Genomic DNA, 26,628 nt, shown 5'->3' with positions numbered 1-26,628 from the left:
GGTGATTGCAATAACAGTGAAGACCCACTTCGAAGAATTTAAACCTGAAAATCTGCGTACGCTCAATATCCACCTGTTGACCAATTCGATGACCAAAATATATCACATGAATCCGCGGATGATGTGACTCGTGCGGTCCTTGAAATTTGCTTCTTTTCTGAGAAGCGTGAACTGTTCAGAGCCTGTGTCACGATTTGGACACTATACTTTGAAGAAAAATTTATGTGTACAGCTATTAACTGACGTGAAGCGCTCTCAAGGATGAGGACGTCATTTTGGTGGAAAATGACGTATACGAATAGGGGGAAACAGCTTAGATCCAAAGTGTATATAGAAAAACGGTTGATTCGTTTCGAATTGATGTAAAACAGTTCATCGACCAAAATTTAAGGGAGCTGCTGCTTAAAAATTCGCTGATTTTGTGCAGTGCTAGCTCGCTTACCAACCTTAAAGGACGGCTCTCGTCTGCGAAATTTTGTTCACTAGGAAAGAATTGTTCATCAGAAGCAAAAAGGGTGACAGCGTATTCATAGTCCACCGCCACCTCAGCGCAGAGGAGACAGTCAGGTAAGGCAGATTTATATTTTGATACCGGCAACTGGCTAGCTCCTAAAAAATTGATCGACAGCATACCGGGTACGCGTATCTATCGCAACATATATCTACGCACAAAAGATAGAAGTGAGTTTAGCTTATACAAGGAAAATGAGGACTTGTACTTGGAGGGTAATCCAGCGTCCTTATAGGGTAAACTCCCAGAAGGCACAACAAACATGAATTGATTGACTGTTAGTAAATCAACTGGTTTTCATGGAATGCATAGACTGTATCCAGGCCAGTTCCCTTTTTTGGTCGTGGTAGTGATTTTGGAGGATCGTTGTCAGTATTAGCTTTCGAAAAGACAACTGTCTTGCTCCTTGTTTTCAAGGAGCTCGCAGCCAATGAATCCCAAAGAAGCTTCAACTTTATATGATTAAGGGGTTCCTAAACACAGCCATAATCTCAACACCATTTGATTGAAGTTTCAAGCCAAATACATTTTTTCTGAATTTGTAATAAGTAGAGTTGCACTTTTTCTTTCTATGACGTACATCTCAAGATTTCTTCACAATGAGATAAGCAAAGCATAATCATATCGTCCTCATCACTAACATACGCGTGGATGACGGATGTAATAGAATCTTGTTGGAAGCTCTAAGATCAAAATGATTCAAGTTTTCACATGGAAATTGACTTAGAAGATATGGAAAGGATTCACAGCCAAAATCGATAGACTCAGAAATTGCGTCAAGTGTTGCCAACATGAATCACAATATCCGCGGATCAACAAAAACGTACTTCCAATAGATCTGCGTCTTATTCATGGTACTGAACACACGCTGGATTCTTGGTACAAATTCTTCACTAACGAGGTCTAATTTCTAATTTGACCAATCAAATACAACTTCAACAACAACCCTTCTTGAACGCAAACGGCATCAGTAAGAAATCACAAGCGCAAGTTGATACCGAACCAAGAATTTCGAAAAGTTTGATCGACAGCACACTCTTTGTCTAAATCACCAGCTCATCATAAAAAAGCGAACCTCTACTCAACGTCTGCTATAACAGCAATCATCTCTATCAATGTTTTCAAATTTCACCATGACGCCTGTACCCACCGACTTACCTCAGCTGACTTCAGCTGTTCATGGAAGGAAGAGAAAGAGTTCTCCCAAGGTCGACGACGGATCGTCCACCGTTCCAATGTTTTTGAAGGTAAGAGGATTTGAACTTGACGAATCCTATTTGAGGACACGACGCAGAAAAGATTTCTCGTTTGAACTTGAGACTAGCAACATGTGGCATGTCGTCCAACATCGCCTCTCTAGGCTATGCTAAAAACCTCACTGCTTCAGAAAATGCGAGGTATCGACCGCTTGTGGCATATGTGACCATGAAGATAGTACCGGGGCTCGCCTGCTCATGTGCCTCAACAGCCGAAGTTGCGTAGACTCCTAGCCTCACGAAACTGTTTCCTTCACTCTCGCAGAAAACTTACACCATGATCGACACGTGTGACTCTTCTGTTTCTGCATGGTAAGTCCATGGTTGCTGGATCAGGAGAACCTGGGAAATTGGATGTGTGTCCGTTGGTCATCCGCGATGCAAGACAGTATCTTTTTTCGGCGCTTCCTCTGGCTGTCACCCTTTGATTGGTGGCTGGGTGTCTGACTCGGATGCAATTTATTCTATGGAGCAATTGTTGCGTACGGTGGTTCGATTTCTGTCCCTTCCGAAGGGGAAGGGTCTCATTGTGCCGTTCCAGCTAACAAATTTAAAATCCGTTCCTTCTCTTTTAAGTTCCCCCTCTCACTCTGTTCGGTTTTTCGCCCTCTCGAATACTTGTATCTTACAGGAGCCATGATGGACTCACTTTTGTTGTGAAAGATACCGAACGGTTCGCCACCGACGTCATCCCCGAGTTCTTCAAGCACAACAACTTCTCGTCCTTTGTCCGCCAGCTTAACTTCTATGGCTTTCGCAAGATCAAGTCGGATCCGCTTCGTTTGAAAGACGTGGAGAGTAGTGAGGAGTCCAGGTACTGGAAGTTCCGTCACGAGTTTTTCCAACGGGGCCGCCCCGACCTGCTTGTTGAGATCCGGAAATCCAACCAGCAGGAGTCGGTCGATAAGCAGGAAGTTGATTCCCTCAAGTGCGAAGTCTCTACGTTAAGGAGCCGTCTCAGCAACATGTCCCGCGATATGGAGAAGCTCACCAACGTTGTTAGCAGTCTCGTGAAGACACAGCAACTAAACGAGATGGAGTCGGCCTGCAAGAAGCAGAAGCTTTTACACGATGAGCCTGAGTATGTATCTTCAGCCTTCAATGGCCAGCCGGATACAGCGACTTCGTCAGCAGCTGCGGCTTACGAGGCTGCCTTCTTGGACGAGCTCGCTATGGACCCTGACCTTGATGGGTTTGGGCCTGGTTCCGTTCAGAAAGGTGTGGCGGCGGACGTCAATGCTATTAACATGAAGGACGACGAGTTACTGGCAACGATTTTCGCGCTGGACGCGAACGATCAAGTCAACCTGCTTGAATCCACAAGTCCGCACATGGCCTCCTTCCATAGTGTAGGAAACCATTACCATGGAGAGGCTGCTGGATCAGCATCAAGTGTCGACTCGCATCTTGTGAAAAAGCTGCACTCGGCCTTGTCCAGCATGCCGTACGATATGCAGGCGCTTTTTGTGGACCGCATGGTTGCGAGCATTGCTCACCCGGATCAGGTGCAGCAGCAAGCGGAGGCCATGACTTCTCTGGCCAAGAGTGCAGCCGAAGAGGCGCAGCGTCGTTTGCTGGCAGCAGGTCGGAGTCCTACGGATCCGAAGAGCGTCCCTTTGGCCTCTGCGGTGCTCGGGGCGTACCTTTCTCGATTCGGAGTTCCAACGGATATTCCGGTTGAGCGTTGGGGAGAGGCCCACACCATTTCACCTTTGAATTCCCGACCGATGGTGGAGCTTTGAAGAGTACTTTGCGCTGATTTGCAACGGTTTTTTCTATAATTTTGGATATAGTATACGTATTACTTGAAAGTCAATTGTGGCACGCTTGTACGGTATATACATGATGGGTTGACTCGATGCTCCCGTCTGGAGCGGAAGATCGATCTGCGGGCCAATGGAGGTTCCTGACATGGTTAAGACGGCCTCTTTGTAGCGGCTGCTTTGTTCCAGGCGATTCAAAGAACGGAGCCGCTACTGGAAATAAAAAGTGATTCCAGCTACCGGCCAGGTGATGCCATAGGAAGGCAAGTGAGAGTCGCCTATTTTTTATATCATCGAGGCCAGAACAAGACAAGCGACACGCCGACCAGCGCAACAGTGCCTCCAATCCAATCTCCCTTATCCGGGCGATCTCCATCCAAAAGCCATCCCGCTAGGAAGGATAAAATGATAAAGAATCCTCCATAGACAGCGTAGATACGACCGAAGGAGTCGATCGTCTGAAGGGTCGGTAGGAATCCGTAGATAATCAGGACAGCGCTACCGACAACTGCCCACCACCAGGGCTTGCTGGAATCCCGCACTGCCTTCCAGACGAGCCAACCACCGCCAATTTCGGCCAAACCAGTAGCCCCAAAAAGCGCTACGGTCTGGAGTATGTCGAACGCCGTCCACGCGGACTCGTCGTCGTCCGTCGACTTGGCGTCGTCCATTTCGATGATGTTGAGTCTGCGAGTGCACTTGTGCTAATAGAATACTGCAATTCCTTCAGACGACCAGGTTAAGCTCGCTCTAAAGAGAGGGGGATTCTTATCATTTCATCTCCCAAGGTCACAGGTCTACGACGATGAGGCCTTTCTCTAGCTAGTTGTCCAGCCATGTCTCGGAAATGAGCCTCGCGAATTGATCATTAACCCTAATTTTCGGACATAGGGAGGGCTGCAATGTTTGAAAAGCTGCTACGTTGATCCCTAAAAGACTACGTTAATCCCTAAAAGAACAGTAGTCTTGCTTTCCTTTTGCCTTTTGTACCGTTACTACTCTAGAGCAACACTTGTGCACACAAGCCGTACGGACGCTACACTTTATTGGCGTCCTGTGGAGATCGAAAGTGCTTCCATTCAATCTTCGTGGCTTTCTCTTTGCGAAACCAGGTTGCATCATTGTCGATATGGTTCAAATCTTCGGGTAGCTTCTGCTCATTCTTAAAATCCTGCCAGAACCGCATCACATTTTTGTGTGTCAGTACGTCGTCAAAGATAACGAGACCTCCAACTGGCACCTTTTCGTACAAGTAATACATGGCATCCTGGTATGAATCGTAGAAGTTACCGTCGATACGCAGAACAAAAATTTGAATATCTTTTTCTTTCCACGCTGGTAAAGTGTCTTTGAACAAGCCCTTTTCAAGGTGCACAAACGGCCCGTCCAGATCAAAATAACGAAACGACTCGCGGACTTCGTCTTCGGGTACTGCCAAGTATTGAGTCAACTCCTTACTGCCGTACGTACCAATCGGCGCAAAGGTATCGAATAAATACAAGTCCCGGATACGTCCCGATTCTTTTCCCAGGGCCGATGCCATGATCATGGCGCCGCCGCGCCAAACCCCCAGCTCCACGATCGCGCCGGGAATACCGTTTTGATTGACTTCTTCAATGGCGTTCCGGAAATTTTGCATGCGTGCCTTACCAATCATCGTATAACCAAATGGAGGCCAGTCCTCTCCAACGGCACGCAATCTTTCTTCGAACGGAAACGGAGTTTGGCCAATTTGTCGGTGATTGTTATGGTACGATCCGCCGAGGGGGGTCCCCACCATGACCTTGGTCAAGGTCTGGAGGTACTCCGACGCAGGATGATCGAGGAGGCACGTGCGTTTGTCTTCAATTGGCATGGGCTTGGGGATCCGGTTTTAGTATCCTGGAAGGCACGTCAGCACTCGGTCTGCCGACAATGGCAGCAATGATGGTGGATCCAAGGAAGATCGCAGCTGCCACGACTCTTGCATAGACGTCCACGAGATGGCCAAGACCATGATGCTGGCCAACGCCAAACTATAGTTGCGCACCATCCCGACACTGCCCGCGCTCCAGGTCGCCGGATTGCAACCGCAGGAAAAACGCTTTTTCTTGGTTGTTTCCTGGAAGCCGACCATGGTGGATTGTTATGGGTGTTGATGGTCGTCGTGTTGTAGAGAATCAGGTGGCCGTGGAATACTTCTCAAGTTGCACGCATACCGGGGTCAACTTTTATGGATGAGAATGCGAAGAAAAAATGAGCTGCCCGCACGCTCTGTACTGCCTTTAAAAACAAGGACGTTCGGAAGCATAGAGACACGTGCTGTCAGCTACTATTGGATCCGCTCGTTGCAATGACTTTTCTCCTTCACATTACGGACACGAAACGACGGTACAACATCCCGTTCTGCTATCCATCCAAGTGCCCATGCTGCGAAAATGGAAAAAGGGGTTCCCAACCCGCCACGCAACCGACAAACCCGAGACATCTATCTGTTCATTCTATTTATGATTATCCGACCTCTTTGAAAAATTCCTAGACTTACTTTTGGCAAAATCAAGGACCCACTCTAGGAAAGCGGACTACTTGTAAGAATACTAACACGAACAGCTCAGTCCGTGTGTCGACTCGAGTATACGTGAACGGGAGGGGCTTTTCGCCGCTGTTCCCGGAGGACCTGGTTCGAGACAACACCAAGCACACAACTAAAGATATATACGGGCTCGCTGCCGCCACCGATAGCCGCTTCCTCCAGTAGTAGGTTATTTGTAGGACGGGACCCTACATTAGAGGGTCGGCACAAACCCCTAATGCGTCCGCTCACGAGGCGGGTTCACCGCCAGGCCCGTCCGGCAGAAAAAAAAAGGCGCCTTTCCGGACCTGTGTTACGGCAAGTCCGGTGATAACGCATTGGGGACACTTTTGTCCCGACAAGCCCGATGGGACCGACCACAACCGCCGCCGTGGACGGTGAAAAAGCCATCCAGACTACGGTGGTACCTATACAAATACACAGCAAAAGACGGCAAAATACCCATGAACCCTACCCGATCTATGGTTCACGCCAGCCACGTCCGACTATATTTTCGTCGGCCGTTGCGGTTGTCCACGACCGCACCAGACCAGACCCGACCGTTATTGCACATTCCACGTCCCATCCACTAGGAGCCCAGGTCGCTCGTAGAGGTGAACCTACTATCGTCGGAGTGTCGCAAAAACGCCAGCCAGCCCGAATGACTCGCTTGTATCTAAGTAAACGTGACGCGGGCACAACCGTCGGCACTGGCTGACGAACCCAGAGACCGTTGGATAGGTCGTTGGTATTCGCGCGGGGGGAGGGGGGTATTGTCCATGCGAGAGATTAATTTTCGATTCGTGCCCCTGACAGGCACGCCATGCCGCCTCCGCTTACTACAGTCAACTCGACCGAGACACACGCGCCGATCGAACGATCGGGTATTTTCTGCCTACTACTCCTTGTGCTAGCTATAATAGAGGCGTGTACACCGCGACCAAAAATCACACACACACACACACACACATCCCTTTCACATTCATCCTAGAAAGCCACTGCCGTGGACGTTGTGCAATACGTACTCAACCGCGTGTACCCCACACATACCCTCATACACACACAGATATTCACATATACCGACGCACCCTTTCATAGTCCTTTCACGCCGGTGCTTCTCGCTTTTCCTGGACTCGGGTGTTGTGTGTCTTTGGGATTCCCAGAGTGTTGTCACGTTGGGGGACGCGAGCAGTGCTTGTCGAGTCCGCACAAAAAGACGCTTTTCCGCCATTGCACTGTTCCATGCCTCCTTCGAATCGCAGTCCAACTACAGTCGAACATACCAGTGCCATGCTTGCTACGGCTGCCCCCACTACCGTCATCAGAAGTACTAGCAGTGGTAGTGGTGGGAATAGTAGTATTAGTTACAGGAAGAGTAACAGCAACAGTCGCAGTCGCATTCTCACCGAGGCCAACGAAGGCAAAGTGAAGACGGCTGATTCCAAACCAGCTCCTTTGGAACAAGCGGCGTCCTCGTCCGCGTCCTCCACGACAGCATCGTCTTCATCGTCGTCGCCAACGCAACACTGGAAGCATCGCAGTTCTCCCATTTCCGTCGCGACGAGCAAGACCCCGCCGTCTCCACTGCTGCCGCATCCGTCCATGACCACCCCGATTCCCCGTTGGAAACATTTGCAACAAAAGCGTCTCGCGCTTTGTCAGCAGCGTGTCAAGCTGGAACAACGTCTTTTCGAATACTCACAGGACAAGAATATTGTTGTTTCGCCGAGTCCACCACATTCTCCGACGACGGCTCCATCCGCAGCTTGGACTACCAAAAACAAAACCCCGACTCCGCCTCCACCCGTTCTCGCGTCCTCATCGTTACTCCAACCGTCCTTGCCGGACTCCAAAGCTGCTCCACTCCATTCCTGGACGGGTGCGTACTGCTCCGGAAAACCCCACGGACAAGGCACGCTCACCTACACCAACGGACAAGTCTTCACGGGTGAACTTTGTCAAGGCCGTCGCCACGGACACGGCGACAACGTCTGGCCCACCGGACAGCGGTACCGTGGGGCCTGGCGACGCGACAGTCGGGACGGCCGGGGCACGCACTCCTGGCCCGACGGACGCACCGTCACCGGACCCTGGAAAGATGGACATTTACACGGACGGGTACTCTTCCAGTGGCCCGACGGAACCGCCTACGACGGAGACTGCCACCAGGGGAAGAAACACGGACGCGGCATACAAAGCTGGTTCGACGGACGCGTCTACGCCGGACAGTACGTCAACGGCGTGGAACACGGATTCGGGACCCTCACCGAAGCCGACGGCGTATCGCAGTATCGGGGACAGTTCCGGGATGGATCCCGGGACGGCTACGGCATTCAAAGTTGGCCCACCAAAACGTACGACGGCGAATGGCGACACAACGTCGTGGACGGACGGGGGAAGTTGTCCTGGACGAACGGATCGAACTACACCGGACAATTCCGAGACGGGGTGTACCATGGATCGGGCTGTTACCTGGACGCCACGGCCGGGACCAAGTTCGTGGGTCAATGGGACCACGGACGCAAACACGGACACGGACGCCAAACCTGGTCGTCCGGACAGTCCTACACGGGCAACTACCGCTTGGGACAACGACACGGCTACGGACGTATGGTGTACGCGGACGGTACCGTCTACGCCGGGGGATGGTCCAAGAGTCTCCGGCACGGATATGGAATCCGCCTGTCCGCGAAAGACGTCGTTCTGCATTGTGGTTTGTGGGAACGGGACTTGCCTTTGGTGTCGAACAAGGATAGTAGTATCCCACGTCAGACCCAAGATGATCTAGCCATACTCCGTGAGCTTCGGAAATCATTCCGTGGCCCCGTCCGGTCCCTAGACGATGGGGATTTGACCCACGATCGAGTTGTACTATCAACAGACGTAGAGGATGACGACTACGACGACCAACAAGATTTTCCGAACGAGGCCATTGACCTACCACCGGTCGACGAGAACGTGGCGGCGTGTTGAAGAAAGTCTGGCAACGTTTTTAGCATTCGTTGCCCTTTCGTATATACACATACATGCCTACCTATCTGTGCATTTCCGTATTGCGTACTCTTTTATAAAAGAACTGTGCTTGAGTATTATTAGTATCATTTTTATTTTACTAAACCACGTTGATCCATTCTCCTAAGCGTAATGCATAGTATACCTAGCCCGCTTTCGGGTGGCATCAAATTGCAATTGACTTGGGTCTCCGTATCACTTAGTACAGGCGCAGGCATCGACACGCGATTCCTGTACCCAACACCGGCTTGCTCGACGTGGATCTAAACCGCCTCTTTACAGATCCGGAATGGATATTACCGGATAATTCAAAAGTTCCGGAAACTGCGTGACAATCGTCACCAGCACAATGATAAAAACGGTAAAGAATCCGATCCAGTTCTGTTTGTAGGGCGACAGTACCTCCCCCCAGAGTTTTTCGTCGGACACTTGCCCCGGTTCCCGAGCACGCATCGCCGCCTTCCGTTCCCGCTCCCGCGCGAATTCTTCCTCGTCCATCCAGTAGTCCTCGCCCTGTTCCTTCTGACGATCCGCCAAGAGCGGACGAAATTCGGCTTGATTCCAGAATTGGTCGTCGTCGTCTGCTTTCGTATTGCCCGACGACGATTCGGACGACGAGGATTGTCCGCGGCGTCGGCGTTTTTGCAAATTGCGACGGGGTTGGCGACTGCTCCCGAGGGGGGTGGTTCGGGAAACGGGCGAATGCGGAACCCACGGATCGGCCACCGTCGGACGGCGTTGGAGGTTGCTCCGCCAAGGGACCAATCCCGACGTGATTGTGTCCCCTAGAATCGCGAATAAGAGCAGCACGGAAAGGCGGGTGGACGGTAAGTGCATGATTGGGACGGACGAGATTGCAACGTTGGCCGTGGTGTAAAGGTGGGATGTGATTGACTCGCTGGAGCAGGAATGTGAGCTCCGTAAGGATGCACCAATGTGTTCTACAAAGTCGAAGTCCGAATTAGACACCTTGGGTTGGAGAATTGTTGACCGTGAGAAGAGAGTGTAGACACTCGACAGAAACTCTCATGAATTGCAAATATGAGTGTACGGAAGGATGAAATGTTATTGTCGGTACGGTTTGCGCGTTGACCTGTGTGACTGGAAGTCCAGTCAGGCCCGGGTATTGCTGGACGGGGGTTCGTGTCGGTTTGGCCGCTAGCGTAAAACTACCCGTATCTCGAGATAGCTAGAACTACCTCTTAAGAGTGGGGCCTGTATAGCTAGCTAGCTAGCTAGCTAGGTAGTAGAGAGACAGAGCGACTCATTTTTCTGACGCTCTCTCGTCCGTCCGACGTCTACCAAGCACTACCCGTGCCGATGTCGCAAATATCGGGCTCTTCTCACACAAACGGTCTCCACCGGCGAAACCATCAGTCCTTCGTCTTGTCGGAATGGTTCGTCATCCTAAAGTCCAACAGCACTCGGTCCAAAAGCAACACCAGAGAATAACATCGCGTCCACATGATCGCCCCAACGGAGCCCGACCAGCAGTCGTCGAATCCTGAGAGGGACGTTTGGACGCACGTACGGCACTCACTCTGCGACGAGTGTCGCCCAAGGCTATCCACCAACAAATGTCCTCGGGAGGACCCATCCACACTCTCCCCGGCCAATCGTCTGGCACCCGCAACGATCCAATCTCCTTGTCCCGTGTGCCTCGGCCTTTCCTCCCCCGAGTTTGCGAACCAGCTAGAGGCATCGGTGCGACAAGCGTTGAAGCCGTACGGATCACCGTGCGAGAACCGCTTCAGCCAAGAGACGGACCAACCCACCCTCATCCTGCCCGGGGATTTACTGTATCGCTACGGAGCATTGCAACGTTGGTGGAATCCCGTATTGTCCGGCAACAACAACAATGACTCGATTCTCGCACTGGGACAGACTTTCAAAACGCGAGCCCGGGCACTCGTATCCAACTGCGTTCAAGGCCTGGTACAATCGAATTCAACATCGGGTTCCCACTACCCACAATATGTACAGGACGAGGAACAGGGCTACTTGAGTGTGTATGTCATTGCCGTTCCCCATTCCACATTGCATCGACCTACCCATTTGTTTTCCGGTGGTGGTACCAGCAAACGACGTAGGCACCATCGCCATCTGGACGTTTCCGAAACACAACAAGGAGGCGATCCGCGAAAAAGTCTCGAAGAAAGAATGAAAAAGCAGGGAATTACCGTTTGGTCCTTGAATCAGGCATTCAACAGCAATTTAGACTTAATTTCCGAGGAAGCCGATCGAAGTATCCTCGAACAGACGAAAGCAATGTCCGAGCACGCCTCTGGCTTTGACTTTCACGTGGCCGTTTGGCGACGACCATTTTACTTGCGTGGACTCTACACCAAGTTGCGTCGGGATGTTTCCCAAACGCCGTTCTTCGTCGTGGATGAGGGGAAGCGACGGAAATTGGGAGTGACATCGGTCGAGGAGCAAATCGTGCCGGTTGTCTCACGGTACAGCGGGGGAATATCGTGTCACAATAAGGATCCTTCCCTACCCGAAAACGTCGTCTTTGGTATGTGTAAATTTCATGCTTCGGGGCGGGAGGATATGGATGTCCGAATGCTACTTCCGGAGGCTAATGCTTCGGACACCTCTAACCGGCTCGCTTCGGGGCGCCCTTTTGTCTGCGAAGTAATTGACGCGTTGCGACTGCCCAGCGTGACGGACCTACTGCGCATAGTCGACAACGTCAACAAAACCACAAGTGTTAACGAGAATATGACTCTTCCTCGATGCTACGGCCGCAATGACATGACCTCGATCTCTCGCGATTTCTCTTTCGCTCCCGCATCCTCGTTTAAAAATTTGCAGGCCGAGACGGAAGACAAAGTAAAGTTCTATGGCTGCCTATGTTGGAGCGCCACCCCATTACCAAAAGAAGACGAGGATCTCAAGAAGCTTTTGGGGACATTCCCGCTACAACTCAAGCAACGTACCCCCATCCGTGTTTTGCATCGCCGTTCCAACATGATTCGCGTCCGTCATGTTCTTTCCGCCCAGGCTCATCGAATCGACGACCACTATTTTCGACTTCATATAAGTACGGATGCCGGTACATGTGAGTCGTTTGAGAAAGCGCGTAGCCTTGTTTTCTGGAATCTTCTCACCAATCGTACATTTTCTGTTCTGCAGACGTGAAGGAGTTTGTGCACGGCGACCTTGGCCGAACAGTCCCGTCAGTATCAGCGCTTTTGAAATGCAAGACAGATATTTTGGAACTGGATTGCGAGGGCATTCAAACATCGTAAATGCACTTACTAGCCAGAAACATAGGTTCAATGTCCCTCTTGAGTCCTGCTAGTTGCTTTTTGTGAAAACGTTTGGAGCTGGATACGGAAACTTACGTTTAATCCAAACCATAAAAGGAAAACGCGTTCCGTGTTGTCTGCTGAATAACTTCCTCCTCTCCGACGTCCAGTGAGCTAGCTAAGAAGTCGACGCAGTCTTCAATGCTTTTGGGCACGAACTGAGCATCCTCATGGTCAGACTCCAGCACTAAACGGTCAAGGCCAACCTTCCGTACAACATCGGCCGTTTTTGGCGATCGGAAATCTTCGTTTGTACCAGCGCAAAAAGTTAGGTATACTGGTACGGTGAAAAAATAGGGAGAAGCCAAATGATTTATCACACTTACTGATGACTGGGGCAAAGCCAAAGTAGACCTTTCCCGGTTCTCTCCCACAAAGAGCCAACAGCTGATCAATCGTGCCTTGCTTTCCTCCAAACGCATGAAAATACATTTTCGGTGGGAGCTTTACCGTGGATTTTTTTATAATCGACAAAGTATCCATAAGTACTCCAAAGCATTGCACAGTATGGATACTCACGGGTCGCTGATGCTTGGCGGCGAGTTCCATTTGTAAACGAAAAACTTCGACTTGCTTTGCCATAGGTGCCTTCAACCCTCCTGTCGCCCTATCAAAATGAAAGCCATCCAGTCCGATTTCACCCACGATTGAATGCGGGTAAGTGACTAGCATGTCTTCTACCTCCACTAGCCATCGTGGTAGTGCATCACGAGCGGAGTCTTCTTGCCAATCCTCTTGCGTCAATTCTGACACCCACCACGGGTGAACGCCGAAACAGGGCACAATTTTCAAATCGTCGGGTTGGTGTAACTTCAAATCATGTGAAAGATCCCGAACCCGTTCAAAATCTTTGGGATGAGTCGACATGATGGCCATGCCGCTCAGAGCCACTGACGCACGATCGCTCGGTCCCGACGCAGAAGTAGACAGCAGAGCCTGGATTGGCGGTGTCGGTCCCATGTGGATATGATTGTGCGCATCGAAGGGTAGCAGCATTTTTCACTCGCCAAAGTACTTTAGTTAAAGATCTTGTCGGTTTCTTGTATGCAGAATGAAGAACGCTCTGTCTTCTTATTCATTGGCAACTAACAGGTAAAGCGTTGCCTTCCGTCAAAGTGGTGGCGTATTTCATAAGCCAAATTTTGTGACCTTACTGTTGGTTTGTGTTCCCAAATAAGATAAAACGACGACAAGGACCCGATATCACATATATGATGAAGACACAGGTATGTGACATAGCTTTATATCTCGCGACTGTGTGTTGTTCTCGTTGATATTGAAATGTCAGTGGAAGGCTGAAGGGAATTGTCGATATGATAGATCGGTAGACATCGTTAAAACTATTAATGTAAAAACAAATAGCCGGATCCTAGCAGTTTATTCAAAATGGCTAAAAACATTATTTACAATGATTGATTGCGTCGTCGCCTGCACAATCTCATGTAGAAGCACTGACGCCTTCAAACAATTGCACCATACTCGGTGCCCGACCCAACCCGTTGGCCTGCGTTTCGGGACACACCTGAAGCTGGCGGTGTGCGTACGCATCCTTGTACCACTCAGCCGTAAGCCGTATACCATCCTCAAAAGATACTTCGCTCTCGTAGCCAAGCAACCGAGCTGCCTTGCTGACATCCGCACACGTGTATGGTACGTCACCTGGTTGATCGGGGAGAATCTTAATCTTGGCTTTCTGGCCCACGTGCTTTTGCACCAGATCAATAAATTCCCGGAGAGATGTGCCGCTGCCTTTACCAAGATTGAATATTTGATACCGGTAAGGTCGGTCGATTGCCCGTACCACGCCGTCGACAATATCGGATATGTAAGTGTAGTCACGAGAAGACGAACCGTCACCAAATTGTTGAATTTCAACGCCACGACTGACTCGATCAATAAATTTGAAGGGCGCCATGTCCGGTCGACCGCGGGGGCCATAGACGGTGAAGAATCGCAAGCCAGTCGTGTTGAGATTGTACAAGTGATGGTACGTGTACGCCAACAGCTCGCAGGCTTTTTTACTGGCGGCGTAAGGTGAAACGGGATTGTCCACCACTTCGTCTTCGGAAAAGAAGGTTGACTTGGAACCTCCGTACACAGAAGATGAACTGGCGAAGACAAAGTTCTGAACGCCATATTTGGCCGATAACTCCATCAGCCGCGTTGTTCCTTTGATATTGGAGTGAATGTAGACGTAGGGATCTTGAATTGACGGACGGACACCAGCGCGTGCCGCCATGTGGCAGACCCACGTAGGATGCTCGGTTTCGAAAATGTTTGTGACCAACTCTTCGTCGCAAACGTCGCCAAAGTAGATTTTCAGACGATCATTGCCGTACTTGCTCTGTAACAGTTTCAAGTTGCTTTGTTTAATATCGAGGCTGTAATAGTCGTTCATCTCGTCGATAATAACCACATCATCACCGCGCTCCAACAGCACATCGGCAACGTGACTGCCGATAAAACCGGCTCCTCCCGTGACCAAGACCTTCTTGTATCCGACGTGGGGTTCCACAATGTCGGTAGTTTCCCAGGAGTAAGAGCCCGTCGAGATTGACTCCGTCTCACTGTCGGTTGCGGAAGTGGAAGAAGGGATGTCGATGTCCTGTGGAAGCTGCTTGGAAATATTCATGGTGGTAGTTGTGAAGAGCGGTGTGTTTTGTGTTTGAAGCAGTCGCAAATTGTGATGGAAAGGGATGGCACTTCCAAGATGGAAAAAAAGATGAGCTGGAATTCTGCGAATATTGTGAGAGGTCGTTGTTGGCTGTGTCTTCGGTGTTGCTCCTGTGGTGGATGATGCGTCGCACAATGATGAATATTTAAATGTGAGTACCACCAACAGTAGAAAATGGAGGTGACGTTCGAATCGCTTCGTCATGAATATTAGTGGAACGACTTGAGGTACGATACAACATTCGTAGCAAACAACAGTCCAGGCATTTTTGATTCTGAGCGAATGAATCAGATCGAACAAAATCGAGTCCTCTCGTCATTCTCTCGAGTAGTACAGGTCGCCAGACGTGGAGTTCCTCAATTAACAGTAAGTGGACTTTTGTGTGGGCTGAAGATGACTGGCGTCATCCAATGATGTGGTAGGAATCGTAGGAGAGGTGTGAATGAGCGAGATCCTCAAAACAGAAACTTGATTTTTAGCAGTAAATGACTCGTTCCCATTACAAAAAGTCCATGTGGAGTATAGTGCTCAAAATGCTCAGCATTTACTCTGACGACGACAGTCTGACGCATTAAGAAACCAGTATCATTGGAGTAACAGAGATAAATAGAGAAATTATCGAGAAATCCGGACCAGAAGTGGAGTTTCAGTCGTCCGGAATTATCGACTCACTCGACCTAATTTTAAGTTCCGCAGAACTCGTTCACGCAAAAACGACCTCGTAATAGCAAGGTGAGGCGTACAACGAGGCGACGGACAGGTCTTGGAAAAACAGGTTGGTCTGCCTGCCATACCAAAAACCTAGTGTAACCTTGATGGATTCATTTCGAAGCATCCCCAACAACGGTTCAGCTGTGAAAGAAGCAGAGGTCCCTCACCTTTTCAAGAGGGATCAGCACATTTAGCCAATTTGGAATGCTTTTAAAGAGATTCATGCAGTACAGAAAAATGACGTCTGCTATTGGAAGTGCCATTCTCAGTATTAAGCCTTTACCTCCAGGCCCGATGCCGACCCTGGATCCCTTCTTGTTCTGCGTCTACCACAAGGATCAATACCCACCAGGCAATGCAAACATGGAGGCGCCGCGGATGGGCGACGGCTCTGACTTTGATCCAAAGGCCGCGTATCGTATGTACCACGGTGAAACTGTGCCGGGATTTCCGCAGCATCCGCATCGCGGCTTTGAAACTATCACGGCCACGATCGACGGCATTATCGACCACGCCGACAGCGTGGGCAACGCGGGACGATACGGTATGGGTGATGTCCAATGGATGACGGCGGGGAAAGGATGTGTCCACTCGGAAATGTTCCCCTTGATTGAACAAAACCGTGACAATCCGATGAGATTTTTCCAAATTTGGCTTAATTTACCGTCTCGAAACAAAATGGTAGATCCCGGCTTTGCCATGTTTTGGGCCGACAGTGTTCCTAAGTACATCTCCGACGATGAAAAAAGCTCCGTCACGGTATGGGCTGGTAGCTACTTTGGCGTCAAATCCAACAACCCACCTCCGAGCGCAAGCTGGGCCAGCGATCCGCGGAACGATGTGGCCGTGTTGCATATGACTCTGCAACCGGGTGGCAAACTTACTCTACCTGTCGCTCGAGGCGGTCCAGAAATTAATCGGAGTCTATTCTACATTGAAGGGGATTCGAACGCAGTCAAGGTGGATGGCCGAGAAATCGCTCAACAGGTCGTTATCCATGTCAAGGCCGACCGTGACCTTCAACTGGAAATATCCGAGTCGGCTAAGACTCCAGGACAATTTCTGATGTTGCAAGGACGACCCATCAATGAGCCTGTAGCGCAGCATGGTCCATTCGTTATGAATTCGCGTGCCGAAATTCAACAAGCTTTCGAAGACTATCAAAGAACGCAGTTTGGAGGATGGCCGTGGCCACGAGATGATATGGTATTTGCTAAAGAGAAGTCACGATTCGCCAAGCTCAATGGAACGGAAACGTTTCCAGCAGACGCGACATGCTCGCTCCGCAACAATTGATATTTCTTCCGCGCAGTGGAGATATGGCTGACGCTGGAATAAAGGTACAGATCACTAGATAGCCACTTTTGTATGTTTAAATTAACTAACGTGTTCTGTAGGCAAAAAGTCACGATTAATTACACCCCACTAATGCGATAATGTTTGTGAAAATTCCGATTGACCGGACAGTGCCACAATCGTAAACCTGGATCCCGATAGCAACTACCTTCCAGCAAACAGATCCTTTTCGGTTTCTTCAAAAACGTTTACGAAAGACATGTTTGATTGTGACTCCGACATCCGCGGTAAACTCGTATCTCCAAAGTCCGAAAGACGGTCACCGAGTGTGGCCACGCTCATGTCCATCACATGTGCCAGGTCAGAGTTGTTCGCTTCACCAACGCTACCACTTTGACGACCTGTTTTCCGAGATCCCACGCGCAGTGAGCTATTCAGCATAGCCGCCAAACTATCTGCATTTGTTGGCTCTGAAGTTACATTCATATCACCAATAGACAAGCTCATAATAGATAAATTTTGGGCCGAAGCTCCGCCATTTACTTGTCCGGCAGATTCGGAGTGCTTCATCTCCTGAAAAATACTGTCAACTTGTATACTCTTTTCACTATTGTCTCGTTCGAGACCTTTTCGCACTTGCCTTTTGCAGTTGGGCAAAGGACCTAGGCTTTCTGGTAATTCCTCGTAAAGCTTCGAATAAATCTCTTTTAACGGATGCGGTCGTAATGGAAGTTGTGGTGGCTGAATATGCTGCTCTTCTTGTCGCTGCTGAAACTCGTTCAGCTGTATTTGGTCCTGTTGATGTTGCTGCCGCTGTTGGACATGACCAGAAAAAATAGGCCGAGGCTCCAGGAAATCATCAAACGAAATTTTGCTGTCAAAAGTTTCTCTCCCGTTAGCTAAATACTCATGGCAATGAATACTACTATCTCCCATGCGTCCCTGTAGATTCGGCCCGCATTCAGTAACTTGTCGTACAGTGTTGATATGAAGATGATGATTTCTGTGGCTTTGTTCTTGTTCTTGCTGATGAAAACCTTCGGTTGGCATATGGTTATGTGGCAAGGGTCTAGATACGGTATGTTGAGGATTGCCCTGCTGTCCTGCCATGGTTTGCGTCGAAAATAGATTGTTTCTCATATTGCTTTGCTGGTAGTGTTGCATTTGTTGATGAAGCATCATTTGGCCCGGATGCCTCATCGCAGTTGAACGGGTGCCTTCTGTAGGGCAGTGGGAAAGCCCTGTAGGTGCAGACAACGCAGGCGCGGCAGCTGGAGTGTAGTGTTCGTATCCATTTCCGAAGCGGGATGATCGGTTGTTCATAGGAGGCGTGCTGTTGTACATCGGGGGCGGAGGAGGTGGTGCCTGATCGTGTGACATAGACACCTGTCAGAAGGAGAAAAGGAAAAAGGGGCATAATATTTGTGAATGAAGGGCATATAATGTCAAAAACCAGCGGAACCTTCCTCGAATGACCTCTATATAAGGGATCGGCATTCAAGCGTGTGCATCCGGCGAAACCCCATAGTCATCGGCCTGTTCGCATGGTCTCGCACAACACGTACCTTTGGCGTGGTTTCACGAGAAAGGGGGGACGAGGCAGGGTTTTCGCTGCTCTCGTCGTCCCCAATCTCCTTCATGATTTCCGGTGCTCCTTCTCTCAAGGCTTGTCTCGTTTTATCTAGAGCTTTCTTTTCCCCAATATCGTACCACATTTTTGAAACAGAGTCCTGCTTCAGGAATCGTCCCGGGGGATTAAGGCACCTAATTTCGTCCAGAATCATGCGAGAAAACTTGCCCTTTTGAGGCTTGGGACACGCAACGTATGCAACCTTATGTTTTCGGACAAGCGCACGGAAAAACTCGTTGCCGGCGTGATAATTAACGAAATTGCCTCTCCCTGACAGTACGTCATGGTCGTGTGGTACGGCAATGTCTTTCAGCTGATGGTGCTGCTTCGACATCATCATGGTGCTGTGGCTCTCCCACTTTCGGGTAGTTGCGAATGAAGTGTCGTACTGCTGCGGCTGTTGTGCAACCACACGCAGATCACGTTTTACTTTCCCGCGGCTGCTTCTCGCGGAGACGAGCCGCGCGAAATGACCCGAAGAGTCATGATTTAGCCTGTTGACTCTCCCATTGAAGTTTTAAAAGCTGCTAACAACAGGTTTCTTTCGTCGAGACAGACTCTCTCTTATACTGAAAAATGGAAAGAGCTCCACATTCTAGATCCTTTTGCTTAATTGAATTTTTTCTTTCACAGAGGTATTTAAACGACCCCTCATTCTGAATCCTATCTTTGAAAGGGCTTTGGGCTAAATTATTTTCCACGAGTCAGACTATCGTATTTAGTTGTTCGTACTTCAGGTCTGATTTCCGGGTATTTGTTCCCGAACGTAATTGCGAAGGACGGACGTCGTCCGTCACAACGTCAGTCAGCACATCATCCATCTGGATCGAGTTCACCCGAGACAGTTGGGCCATCTGCGGCAGCGAGCCTCCACACAATTCTTCGTTGCTGTGCTCAGAGGACCGCATCACGGTACTCCCACAGGAACGAATCCGACACTGTTCCCAGCCGCCATTGTCCAGAGATTACGTACCATTCACGTGTCTACCGTCTTACTGCTGCTACAATCTATCGAGATATCAAACACGATGCGGTCAATTCCCTTGGTAGTCATATCCCTAGCTTCCTCCGTCCGAGGATTTTCCCCAATAGTTCCCTCGCGGGGCCGATCTTTTCTGTCAATCGGCACGACGATTCGTAGCAATACCGAGCTGGGCATGGCACGCGGTCCTCCGCCCCGAAGAGGGCCACCCGTGCAAGAAAAGAAACCCACGATGAACGGAGAGATTGAAAACCGCGAATTGCGTGTTGTTACGCCAACACCGCTGGGTAAGGACGAACCCCTAGGCATCATGAGTCGGGACGAAGCCTTGGCCAAGGCGAAAGAAATGGGCGGCCTGGACCTGATCCTTGTTAACAACAACTCGGATCCTCCCGTATGCAAGATTGTAGACTACTCCAAATACCGCTACCAGCTCGAGAAGAAAGCCAAAGAAGTCAAGAAGAACTCAAAAGGTACCGAAATTAAGGAAGTCAAAATGAGTTACAAGATCGATGTCCACGATTACAGTGTACGCAAAAAGAGCGCTTCCAAATTTTTAAAGCAGGGAAATCGCGTCAAATGTACCGTCATGTTCCGGGGTCGCGAGGTTCAGCACGACAACTTGGGATTTGATCTTTTAAACAGATTGGCTTCCGAATTAGAGGAGTACTGCATGACCGAAAGCAAGCCAAAGCGGGAAGGCCGCAATTTGTCGCTGATTCTGACACCACGTCCGGAGGTCATGAAGGCTGTTAATGAAAACCGACGAAATCAAGAAAAGGATAAGAAAAAGAAGCGGGACGACGCGCTCAAAGAAAAAAAGGGACCCAAGGAGGAATTTTCTGGAAGTGTTGCAATCGACGTGGACGCACTGAAGCACGCCGATGATGAAGACGATGTAGATGTAGAGTCGTCTTTAGACGATCTACTGGGAGGTTCGACGGACGATAAAAACGATAACCTCTTTAGCTAAGCTTTCTATTGTATTTAAAACATGCGTATTCCTCTCTAGATCAGCTCTACTCGTCAGCCATGACAATGTCTTCGTCCAGCTTCTCAAACGGGTTGCCTTCTTCGTCTTCACTGTCATCGCCTAGCTTCAAGCGAAAGACTTCGCCGCGACCACTTTTGCATATCAAAAGTTGATCCCAATAGTGAGATACCCCTTTGGCTTTGAGAATTTTGCGCGCTTGATTGGAAGTTTCGACCGACTGAAAGAGAAAGCCATTAAAGACTCGCTTGACCGCCATTCCTTGCCAGACCAATTCGCACTTGTTATCAGGATTGTATTTGTGTGTAGAATACTCACCAGCTTCATCCTCTTCATCGCTTTCGTACTCCAATTCTTCTCCGTCATCAGGGCCCCGCCATTTCATCCGTACCAACATGAGTCGCGTCATGCGTTTGATTGCTTTGGGACCGCCTTCGCAAATCACACAGCCTAGTGAAGGATCTTGGCATTCGATTACTGCTCCAGAAATGTTGTTTTGCTGGGCGTTCAAATCCAGGTTCGCGCGCAACAAGGGATGGGACAAGTCCTGCACTAGAAACAGCGCGACAGTGACCCCTTGCGAAGTGTCTTCCTGTAGTTTTTTGGTGCGCTTGGCGGCCCGCTGTTCTTTCGTCAATTTGTTGGTTTCATTCCGTTTTAAATGGGCTTGTTGCCGAGCCTGCATTTGCTGAGCAACCTTTTGTTCCATATGCGATGGATCCAAAAATGCTTGATCACCCAGCACACGAATAAAATTGGACAAGGTCAAGCGAGGCTCGGGTGCGGGTACTAGACCAGCAGCTTGCAAATCTTGCATCTCACGTTGCTTCTCTTGCCGGCGCAGCTTTCGTTGACGTTTGAGTTCCTTTCGTGTCAAATGCAAGACCGCCTGTTTCGCCGGACCGGACGGTGCGTTCGGTGGTTTGATTGGCACGATGTGTTGAACCAAGGCTGCAGTTTTGCTGTAGGATAGCGCGGCTTGATCAAAGCACGCTTTTTGCAAGGCCTCGAAATTTCCGTCTGCAGCAACACTGGTCACTGCCTTGGTACCAGTGTCCGTGTCGTCTAGATTCACCAACTGCGCTTGAGCTTGACTATTGAGTTCTTTTGCTTCCGCGGCCGCCACTTGCTTTTTCAATTTCTGGGGCAACAATTCCGTATCCCACCATTCCATCGTCAAAGGCATTTTGGTATCCGGATGTGCGTCCCACCGCGGTTTGAGTGTCTCGTCTTCCTCTTCATCTCTCCCGTGTTGCGGACCGTACACGGACGCCAGGTTGGCGGAAACAATCGTGTGCCCCGTCTTGCGCCCCGACACGTACCCACTCGCCTGCGCGAGTGCGGCTTTTTCGCGTTTGCGCTCGGCCAGCGCGGCAAAGGTGCCCGGTTCGATAAAATGCAAGGGTTTGTGCGGCCGCCGCGGTTTTGAGGCTCGATCCAAGCGATCGTCCACGACGGCTTCGGTGTCGTGCTCTTCCAAATGAGCCAAGTACGGGTTGTTCACCTTTTGGAGCGGCACCGCGGGTGCGGGACTGGTACCGGTAGTCGTCGCGTCGCCGACTGCTTTTGTACCTTTTTGGAAAGTGGGTGCCGTCACCGACAAGTCAATATTGTACGTCTTGGCACGTTTGGTTGCTTTCGGCAGACCGTTTGGGGGTTCGTACGCCAGAGGCCGTTTGCTCGCACCCGATGCTGCTTCATTCGTCGCAATGGGTGTTGCCGCAATGGTTTTTTGTAACTCTTGTTTGGCTTTGGCAGCCGCTAACCGGGCCCGAATACTTTCTTGCATTGCCAGCACTTTGGCTTTGGGATCCAGTTCCGGTGGGGACGGAGCGTTCGTTGTTGTTGTTGTTGTTGTTGTAAGGGAGGTGGCGGGAACCGGCGGAACTTCCCCCCAGCGACGTCTCCGTCGCCGGTTCTGGCCACTTTCCGCGGGACCATCGTTTGTATTCGTATGATTGTTTTTGTTGGTTGTGTTGTTACTGCTACCGCTCTCGTTTATCGAATCGAGTGTCATGTCGATGCTGATCTATAAGTTTTGGCCCGTTACGAATGTTTCTTGCGCTGCGCTGATCTTGGTACTGGCGAAAGGCAAAAAGTCTGACCACGAAATAATCCTGGGAAACCAACGTGGGCGTTCCCCTTTTTTTCGTTTCAAACTAAACAGAGAGAGAGAGAGAGTCCAGTCAATGCACAATACGCGCCGAGAAGGACTTGGGTGTGTGTGAGAGAGTGTCGACCTTTGGTATTTCATTTGGGGAAAGGCTCTCGTTGACGGGGTTCAGGTCCGTGTTGCGCGTTGGGAGCTACCGGCGTTGGTAACTCTGTAAGTAGTGTGTCTGTACGACCGACCTGACCTATTCGTCCGGCACGGAATTTTCGTCGGTCGCCGACGGACGAAAATTCATGTCGGCCAGACGCGGGTGAAAACAATAGACGACACAATCACAGTCAGCAATATGGTAGATTCTAGATTCCAGCTCTATGGTCACAGTCAGAATGTCGCGAGCGTTTCTTCGACTTGCTGGATTCGACCGGACGACGAAGAGACATTTCGTACGAGATCGATCGACTGGGGTTTTGACCTGGACGATCACCAATCGTAGCATAGAAATCCCTTCCGAAGACACACGTCCGTTCGGTCTCGTTTCGTTCCACAACATACCGATCGACCCGTGAGCCGTCGCCACCACCACCACGGTGTATGTATGGGGACTACGAATCCACCAACGAGACGAGACGGAATGACGATGGAAGCAACCACGGACGAGCCCAAATGGAGTAGTGCGGCGTTGTGCATCGAGCTCCGCTTGCTCGACCAAACCTTCCGTCCCGAGTATACACACCAATGCTTTCCCGGGGAACGTATTCGTGGTTACCAACCACTACGATCCGTGTTGCCTACCGATCTGTATCATACTTCTTACGCACAACATGATCAAGCGTTGCGAGAATTGGCCGTCCGAGTGACGTTGGCTCCATCGTGTCAGACCTGTGTCGTTGAAGTGGAGACTGCTGCGAAGCGAATGTTGCGGAGAAACTCACAACGAACGCCAACAAAACGTCACCGCACGGCCGACCAACAAGTTGCGTTAAATACTGAGGAAGGGAACAACAGTGACGAGGACGATCCATCGGTCGATGCGAGTGTCGAAAACTCGACCGAAGCGACCGAAGAAGAAACCTCTGAATACGAAGAGGGTGACGACAGTGCCGCGGTCGTCGACCCAAACGAAGGATCCACCAGACAGCGACGCATGCCTGTTGCGGATATTCGTCAACAGCTGAGTTTGGCGCTTCCGGTACTCACCGAGACGCGAGATTTACAGCATTGCGCGAACGCGTTTCTACGTCGTCCGCTCGGGACAATCGTGGAATCCTATACCCGGAAAGGAATGGAATTCGTCGTGACACTCGCGGATGGTCGGACTCCTTCCGTAGCCGAGTTTCACCACAATGCCCAACGACTCGCGCTATTCTTCATCGAAAACGCCGACGGCGTGGACGTGGCGTCTGTGGAGGAAGGACACTGGAAGGTCCTCTACGTCTTTCGAAAACATTCGACAACCAAACAATATTCCCTTGTTGCCTACACCACTTTGTTTCATTTCTCGTCACCCTTTCGCAAGCCCACACCCGGAATTATTGTTCGCGTTTGTCAAGTCCTCGTCTTGCCTCCCTACCAGCGGCAAGGACACGGCCGAGACATGCTTCAAGCCGTCTACCGGTACGCACACGGCCAATACAAGGAGTTTCCGTCGCACGGGGAGAGCCAACGAGAGTATCAGATTGTGCAGGTCAACGTGGAGGACCCAGCCCCGGCCTTTACGGCCTTGCGGAACCGGGTCGATTACCAGCACGTCAAACTTCCCGAAGCATTCCGAGCCATGGATGTTACGCAAACCGATTTTTTCGGCTCGTTGCCGGAACCCCAGGCACTGGCAATAGCGGAAGACGCCAAAGTTACGGTACGCCAAATTCACACGGTGTACGAAATGGATCGTTGGCAACGTCTACAAGCGTACACGGCCAGTGCCCAGGACAACGACGCTCCACCAGCCGAGACGGCTCGCCGGGACGCACTAGAAAAAGCCTACCGTTTGCTCGTGAAACGACGGCTCAACAAGCTACACCGGGAGGAATTGAGTGCGTTTCGGGTCAAGACTGAAATGCAAGATGCCTTGGCCAAGCTATACGACGAGCAAGTGCAAGGCTATCAAGCTATTCTTGAAAGTTTGGAGGCCAGTCAAACAAAGGAACGTAAAATATAATCCTTGGAGCAAGGTATAGACGCAGAAAGTTTCTTTTACAGTATTCACAAAATTTATTGTATTCCAGAAAGGCACAAAATGGCGAGTCTGATCAGGTGATGAGATATCTAGCCAACTATTGTGCCTGTTTCGCCTTCCATGGATAAGCGTCGAACGATGAAATCCTTCTGCGATTCCAAAAACTCAATCCAAACGGTCCAATGCTGTCGTCGGGCATAGTCAAACGCCGTGTGCCCGCGTTGATCCTTTTGCAGCAACAATCGCGGCGAAATAGTTGGAAGCAGTGCCTTCAATAGCTCCACATCGGCAAAGCTCTTCCACACGGCATCGTGGAGAATGGTACGTCCCAGGTCATCCACCGCGCTGGTGGCAACGTTCGCCTCGTGCACGAGAAAGTTTACAGTGTCCACGTTACTTCGTCGACAGGCGAGATGCAACAGACTTTCGCCGTTGCGATTGCAGGCGTGAAAGCTCTTGCCTTCGTTAGTCAAGAGATGACGTAAATGGGCCACATCCATGGCACGAATCGCCGTCACTGACTCCATGTCATAGTTTTTGAGTTCCTCCATAGAAGGGGCTTGCCCGCTGAAAGGAAATAGCGAAGCGCCGCTCTGTGGTGGGTCTTCGGCAGAGGGAATGAGCAAACGAAGAAACTCTACTGGACTCACATCCTTCTTCGTTGCAACAATTTCGGTTTCTGACAGTGAACTGGAGTTCTTCGACACCTCTGTGCGTTCTCCTACGCGCTTGCGTTTCCTCGAAGACGATTGTAGCAATTCTCTGTTGGTCAAGTCCATGATGAAGCACGAACTACTTTTGCTGATCATAGCCAACAGGCAGCAGCCGAATGATTGGTGCCAAGTTCAAGTGTTAGTGTAATGCAAAAGACGATTGTCGATTGTGTTTTTGTGACGTTAGCGTGGTAGCTGCTGCTGCAGCAAAGCCAATTGCGAAAGGCACCGGCTCCAGCAGAGTCGTGAAACAGATGGTGCTTTGAGGAAAACTGCGTTGTACAGAAAAAAAAACATCGGCGGCAATATTCTGTGCCACATCGACGAGAAGCAAGCTTGCAGAAACGCTGTTCCACGTGCGTCTTGGCCTTTTGGTTCTGGGGTAGGCAGATGCTGATCGAAAACACGCGCACAATTCGTCATTGTAAAAACGTCACTGAGAAGCAGATTCTGAAAGGCCCCAGTCGATGGCAATCCAAGAAAACTTTATTCTCCTAAGTAAGAATATTCCGATATATTGTTCACGTAAACATATACAGAAGAAAAGTTGCACTTTTCAGCTCGTTGTGCATTAAGTCGATATAGAATGCCATCTGCTCTTCCAATAATTGTAATATACGAAAAAAACAACATTTCACAGTCACAGTCAGCAATACCAAAGCGCAATCTGCGCAGCGTACAGACGTTGTTGTGGAATAGAAAGAGTCCCATCAAAAACCCTGACTGACTGTGAGTCTAGCACACGACTTTCTTTCCGAGAAACGGAGAACTACACCCTTCCTTTCCCAGAAAATGGTCCGTTGAAAACGCAGAGAATGACCACGACGCACTCATCCGTCATTACAAGCAACGATTGCAACTGACCGTCGAGACAAAAAGAACTGTTCTGTGAAGTTCATGATGACGAGCGTTCTTTCTCTTTCCTGGTCCACGTG

General features: G+C 50.1%; 14 protein-coding genes across 14 annotated transcripts; 6 read left to right on the top strand and 8 right to left on the bottom strand.

Moving 5' to 3' along the window:
• Window positions 1-1,575: 1,575 nt before the first annotated feature.
• Window positions 1,576-3,578, top strand: PHATRDRAFT_45112 (predicted protein). Its single transcript, XM_002179351.1, has 3 exons — window positions 1,576-1,758; window positions 2,033-2,079; window positions 2,399-3,578. The coding sequence occupies exons 1-3, from the start codon at window positions 1,627-1,629 to the stop codon at window positions 3,507-3,509; spliced, it is 1,290 nt and encodes a 429-aa protein (XP_002179387.1). The 5' UTR covers window positions 1,576-1,626; the 3' UTR covers window positions 3,510-3,578.
• Window positions 3,579-3,799: 221 nt separating this feature from the next.
• Window positions 3,800-4,291, bottom strand: PHATRDRAFT_45111 (predicted protein). The gene has a single exon (XM_002179125.1). It carries the CDS (start codon window positions 4,199-4,201, stop codon window positions 3,821-3,823), a length of 381 nt encoding a protein of 126 aa, XP_002179161.1. The 5' UTR covers window positions 4,202-4,291; the 3' UTR covers window positions 3,800-3,820.
• A 275-nt stretch (window positions 4,292-4,566) lies between these two features.
• On the bottom strand, window positions 4,567-5,646 carry PHATRDRAFT_45110 (predicted protein; the record flags this gene model as incomplete). Its single annotated transcript, XM_002179124.1, has 2 exons — window positions 4,567-5,388; window positions 5,431-5,646. 2 exons carry the CDS (start codon window positions 5,644-5,646, stop codon window positions 4,567-4,569), a joined length of 1,038 nt encoding a protein of 345 aa, XP_002179160.1.
• Window positions 5,647-7,323: 1,677 nt separating this feature from the next.
• Window positions 7,324-9,054, top strand: PHATRDRAFT_34720 (predicted protein; the record flags this gene model as incomplete). The annotated part of the gene is made up of 1 exon (XM_002179350.1): window positions 7,324-9,054. One exon carries the CDS (start codon window positions 7,324-7,326, stop codon window positions 9,052-9,054), a length of 1,731 nt encoding a protein of 576 aa, XP_002179386.1.
• Window positions 9,055-9,294: 240 nt separating this feature from the next.
• On the bottom strand, window positions 9,295-10,116 carry PHATRDRAFT_45109 (predicted protein). The gene has a single exon (XM_002179123.1). It carries the CDS (start codon window positions 9,928-9,930, stop codon window positions 9,370-9,372), a length of 561 nt encoding a protein of 186 aa, XP_002179159.1. The 5' UTR covers window positions 9,931-10,116; the 3' UTR covers window positions 9,295-9,369.
• A 354-nt stretch (window positions 10,117-10,470) lies between these two features.
• Window positions 10,471-12,347, top strand: PHATRDRAFT_45108 (predicted protein; the record flags this gene model as incomplete). The annotated part of the gene is made up of 2 exons (XM_002179349.1): window positions 10,471-12,157; window positions 12,232-12,347. Exons 1-2 carry the CDS (start codon window positions 10,558-10,560, stop codon window positions 12,345-12,347), a joined length of 1,716 nt encoding a protein of 571 aa, XP_002179385.1. The 5' UTR covers window positions 10,471-10,557.
• Window positions 12,348-12,445: 98 nt separating this feature from the next.
• PHATRDRAFT_11690 (predicted protein) lies at window positions 12,446-13,283 on the bottom strand (the record flags this gene model as incomplete). Its single annotated transcript, XM_002179122.1, has 2 exons — window positions 12,446-12,651; window positions 12,734-13,283. 2 exons carry the CDS (start codon window positions 13,281-13,283, stop codon window positions 12,446-12,448), a joined length of 756 nt encoding a protein of 251 aa, XP_002179158.1.
• A 562-nt stretch (window positions 13,284-13,845) lies between these two features.
• On the bottom strand, window positions 13,846-15,039 carry PHATRDRAFT_34716 (nad-dependent epimerase/dehydratase; the record flags this gene model as incomplete). Its single annotated transcript, XM_002179121.1, has 1 exon — window positions 13,846-15,039. One exon carries the CDS (start codon window positions 15,037-15,039, stop codon window positions 13,846-13,848), a length of 1,194 nt encoding a protein of 397 aa, XP_002179157.1.
• Window positions 15,040-16,029: 990 nt separating this feature from the next.
• Window positions 16,030-17,088, top strand: PHATRDRAFT_34715 (predicted protein; the record flags this gene model as incomplete). Its single annotated transcript, XM_002179348.1, has 1 exon — window positions 16,030-17,088. One exon carries the CDS (start codon window positions 16,030-16,032, stop codon window positions 17,086-17,088), a length of 1,059 nt encoding a protein of 352 aa, XP_002179384.1.
• A 97-nt stretch (window positions 17,089-17,185) lies between these two features.
• Window positions 17,186-19,087, bottom strand: PHATRDRAFT_45104 (predicted protein). Its single transcript, XM_002179120.1, has 2 exons — window positions 18,654-19,087; window positions 17,186-18,474 (listed from the first exon to the last, which is right to left on the bottom strand). Exons 1-2 carry the CDS (start codon window positions 19,056-19,058, stop codon window positions 17,293-17,295), a joined length of 1,587 nt encoding a protein of 528 aa, XP_002179156.1. The 5' UTR covers window positions 19,059-19,087; the 3' UTR covers window positions 17,186-17,292.
• Window positions 19,088-19,875: 788 nt separating this feature from the next.
• On the top strand, window positions 19,876-20,433 carry PHATRDRAFT_11652 (predicted protein; the record flags this gene model as incomplete). Its single annotated transcript, XM_002179347.1, has 1 exon — window positions 19,876-20,433. A coding segment is annotated over one exon (558 nt), but the record flags the coding sequence as incomplete, so codon positions are not given.
• A 286-nt stretch (window positions 20,434-20,719) lies between these two features.
• Window positions 20,720-22,708, bottom strand: PHATRDRAFT_34712 (predicted protein; the record flags this gene model as incomplete). Its single annotated transcript, XM_002179119.1, has 1 exon — window positions 20,720-22,708. The coding sequence occupies one exon, from the start codon at window positions 22,706-22,708 to the stop codon at window positions 20,720-20,722; it is 1,989 nt and encodes a 662-aa protein (XP_002179155.1).
• A 442-nt stretch (window positions 22,709-23,150) lies between these two features.
• On the top strand, window positions 23,151-24,966 carry HAT (histone acetyltransferase). Its single transcript, XM_002179346.1, has one exon. The coding sequence runs from the start codon at window positions 23,400-23,402 to the stop codon at window positions 24,960-24,962; it is 1,563 nt and encodes a 520-aa protein (XP_002179382.1). The 5' UTR covers window positions 23,151-23,399; the 3' UTR covers window positions 24,963-24,966.
• A 103-nt stretch (window positions 24,967-25,069) lies between these two features.
• On the bottom strand, window positions 25,070-25,759 carry PHATRDRAFT_34710 (predicted protein; the record flags this gene model as incomplete). Its single annotated transcript, XM_002179118.1, has 1 exon — window positions 25,070-25,759. One exon carries the CDS (start codon window positions 25,757-25,759, stop codon window positions 25,070-25,072), a length of 690 nt encoding a protein of 229 aa, XP_002179154.1.
• Between the last annotated feature and the right edge of the window lie 869 nt (window positions 25,760-26,628).

This window comes from Phaeodactylum tricornutum, chromosome 6 (genome assembly GCF_000150955.2).
Source record: "Phaeodactylum tricornutum CCAP 1055/1 chromosome 6, whole genome shotgun sequence".
In the NCBI taxonomy this organism is placed as follows: Eukaryota; Bacillariophyta; class Bacillariophyceae; order Surirellales; family Neidiaceae; genus Phaeodactylum; species Phaeodactylum tricornutum.
Note: the sequence above shows the minus strand (reverse complement) of the source record. Positions and strands in the feature narration are given on the sequence as shown.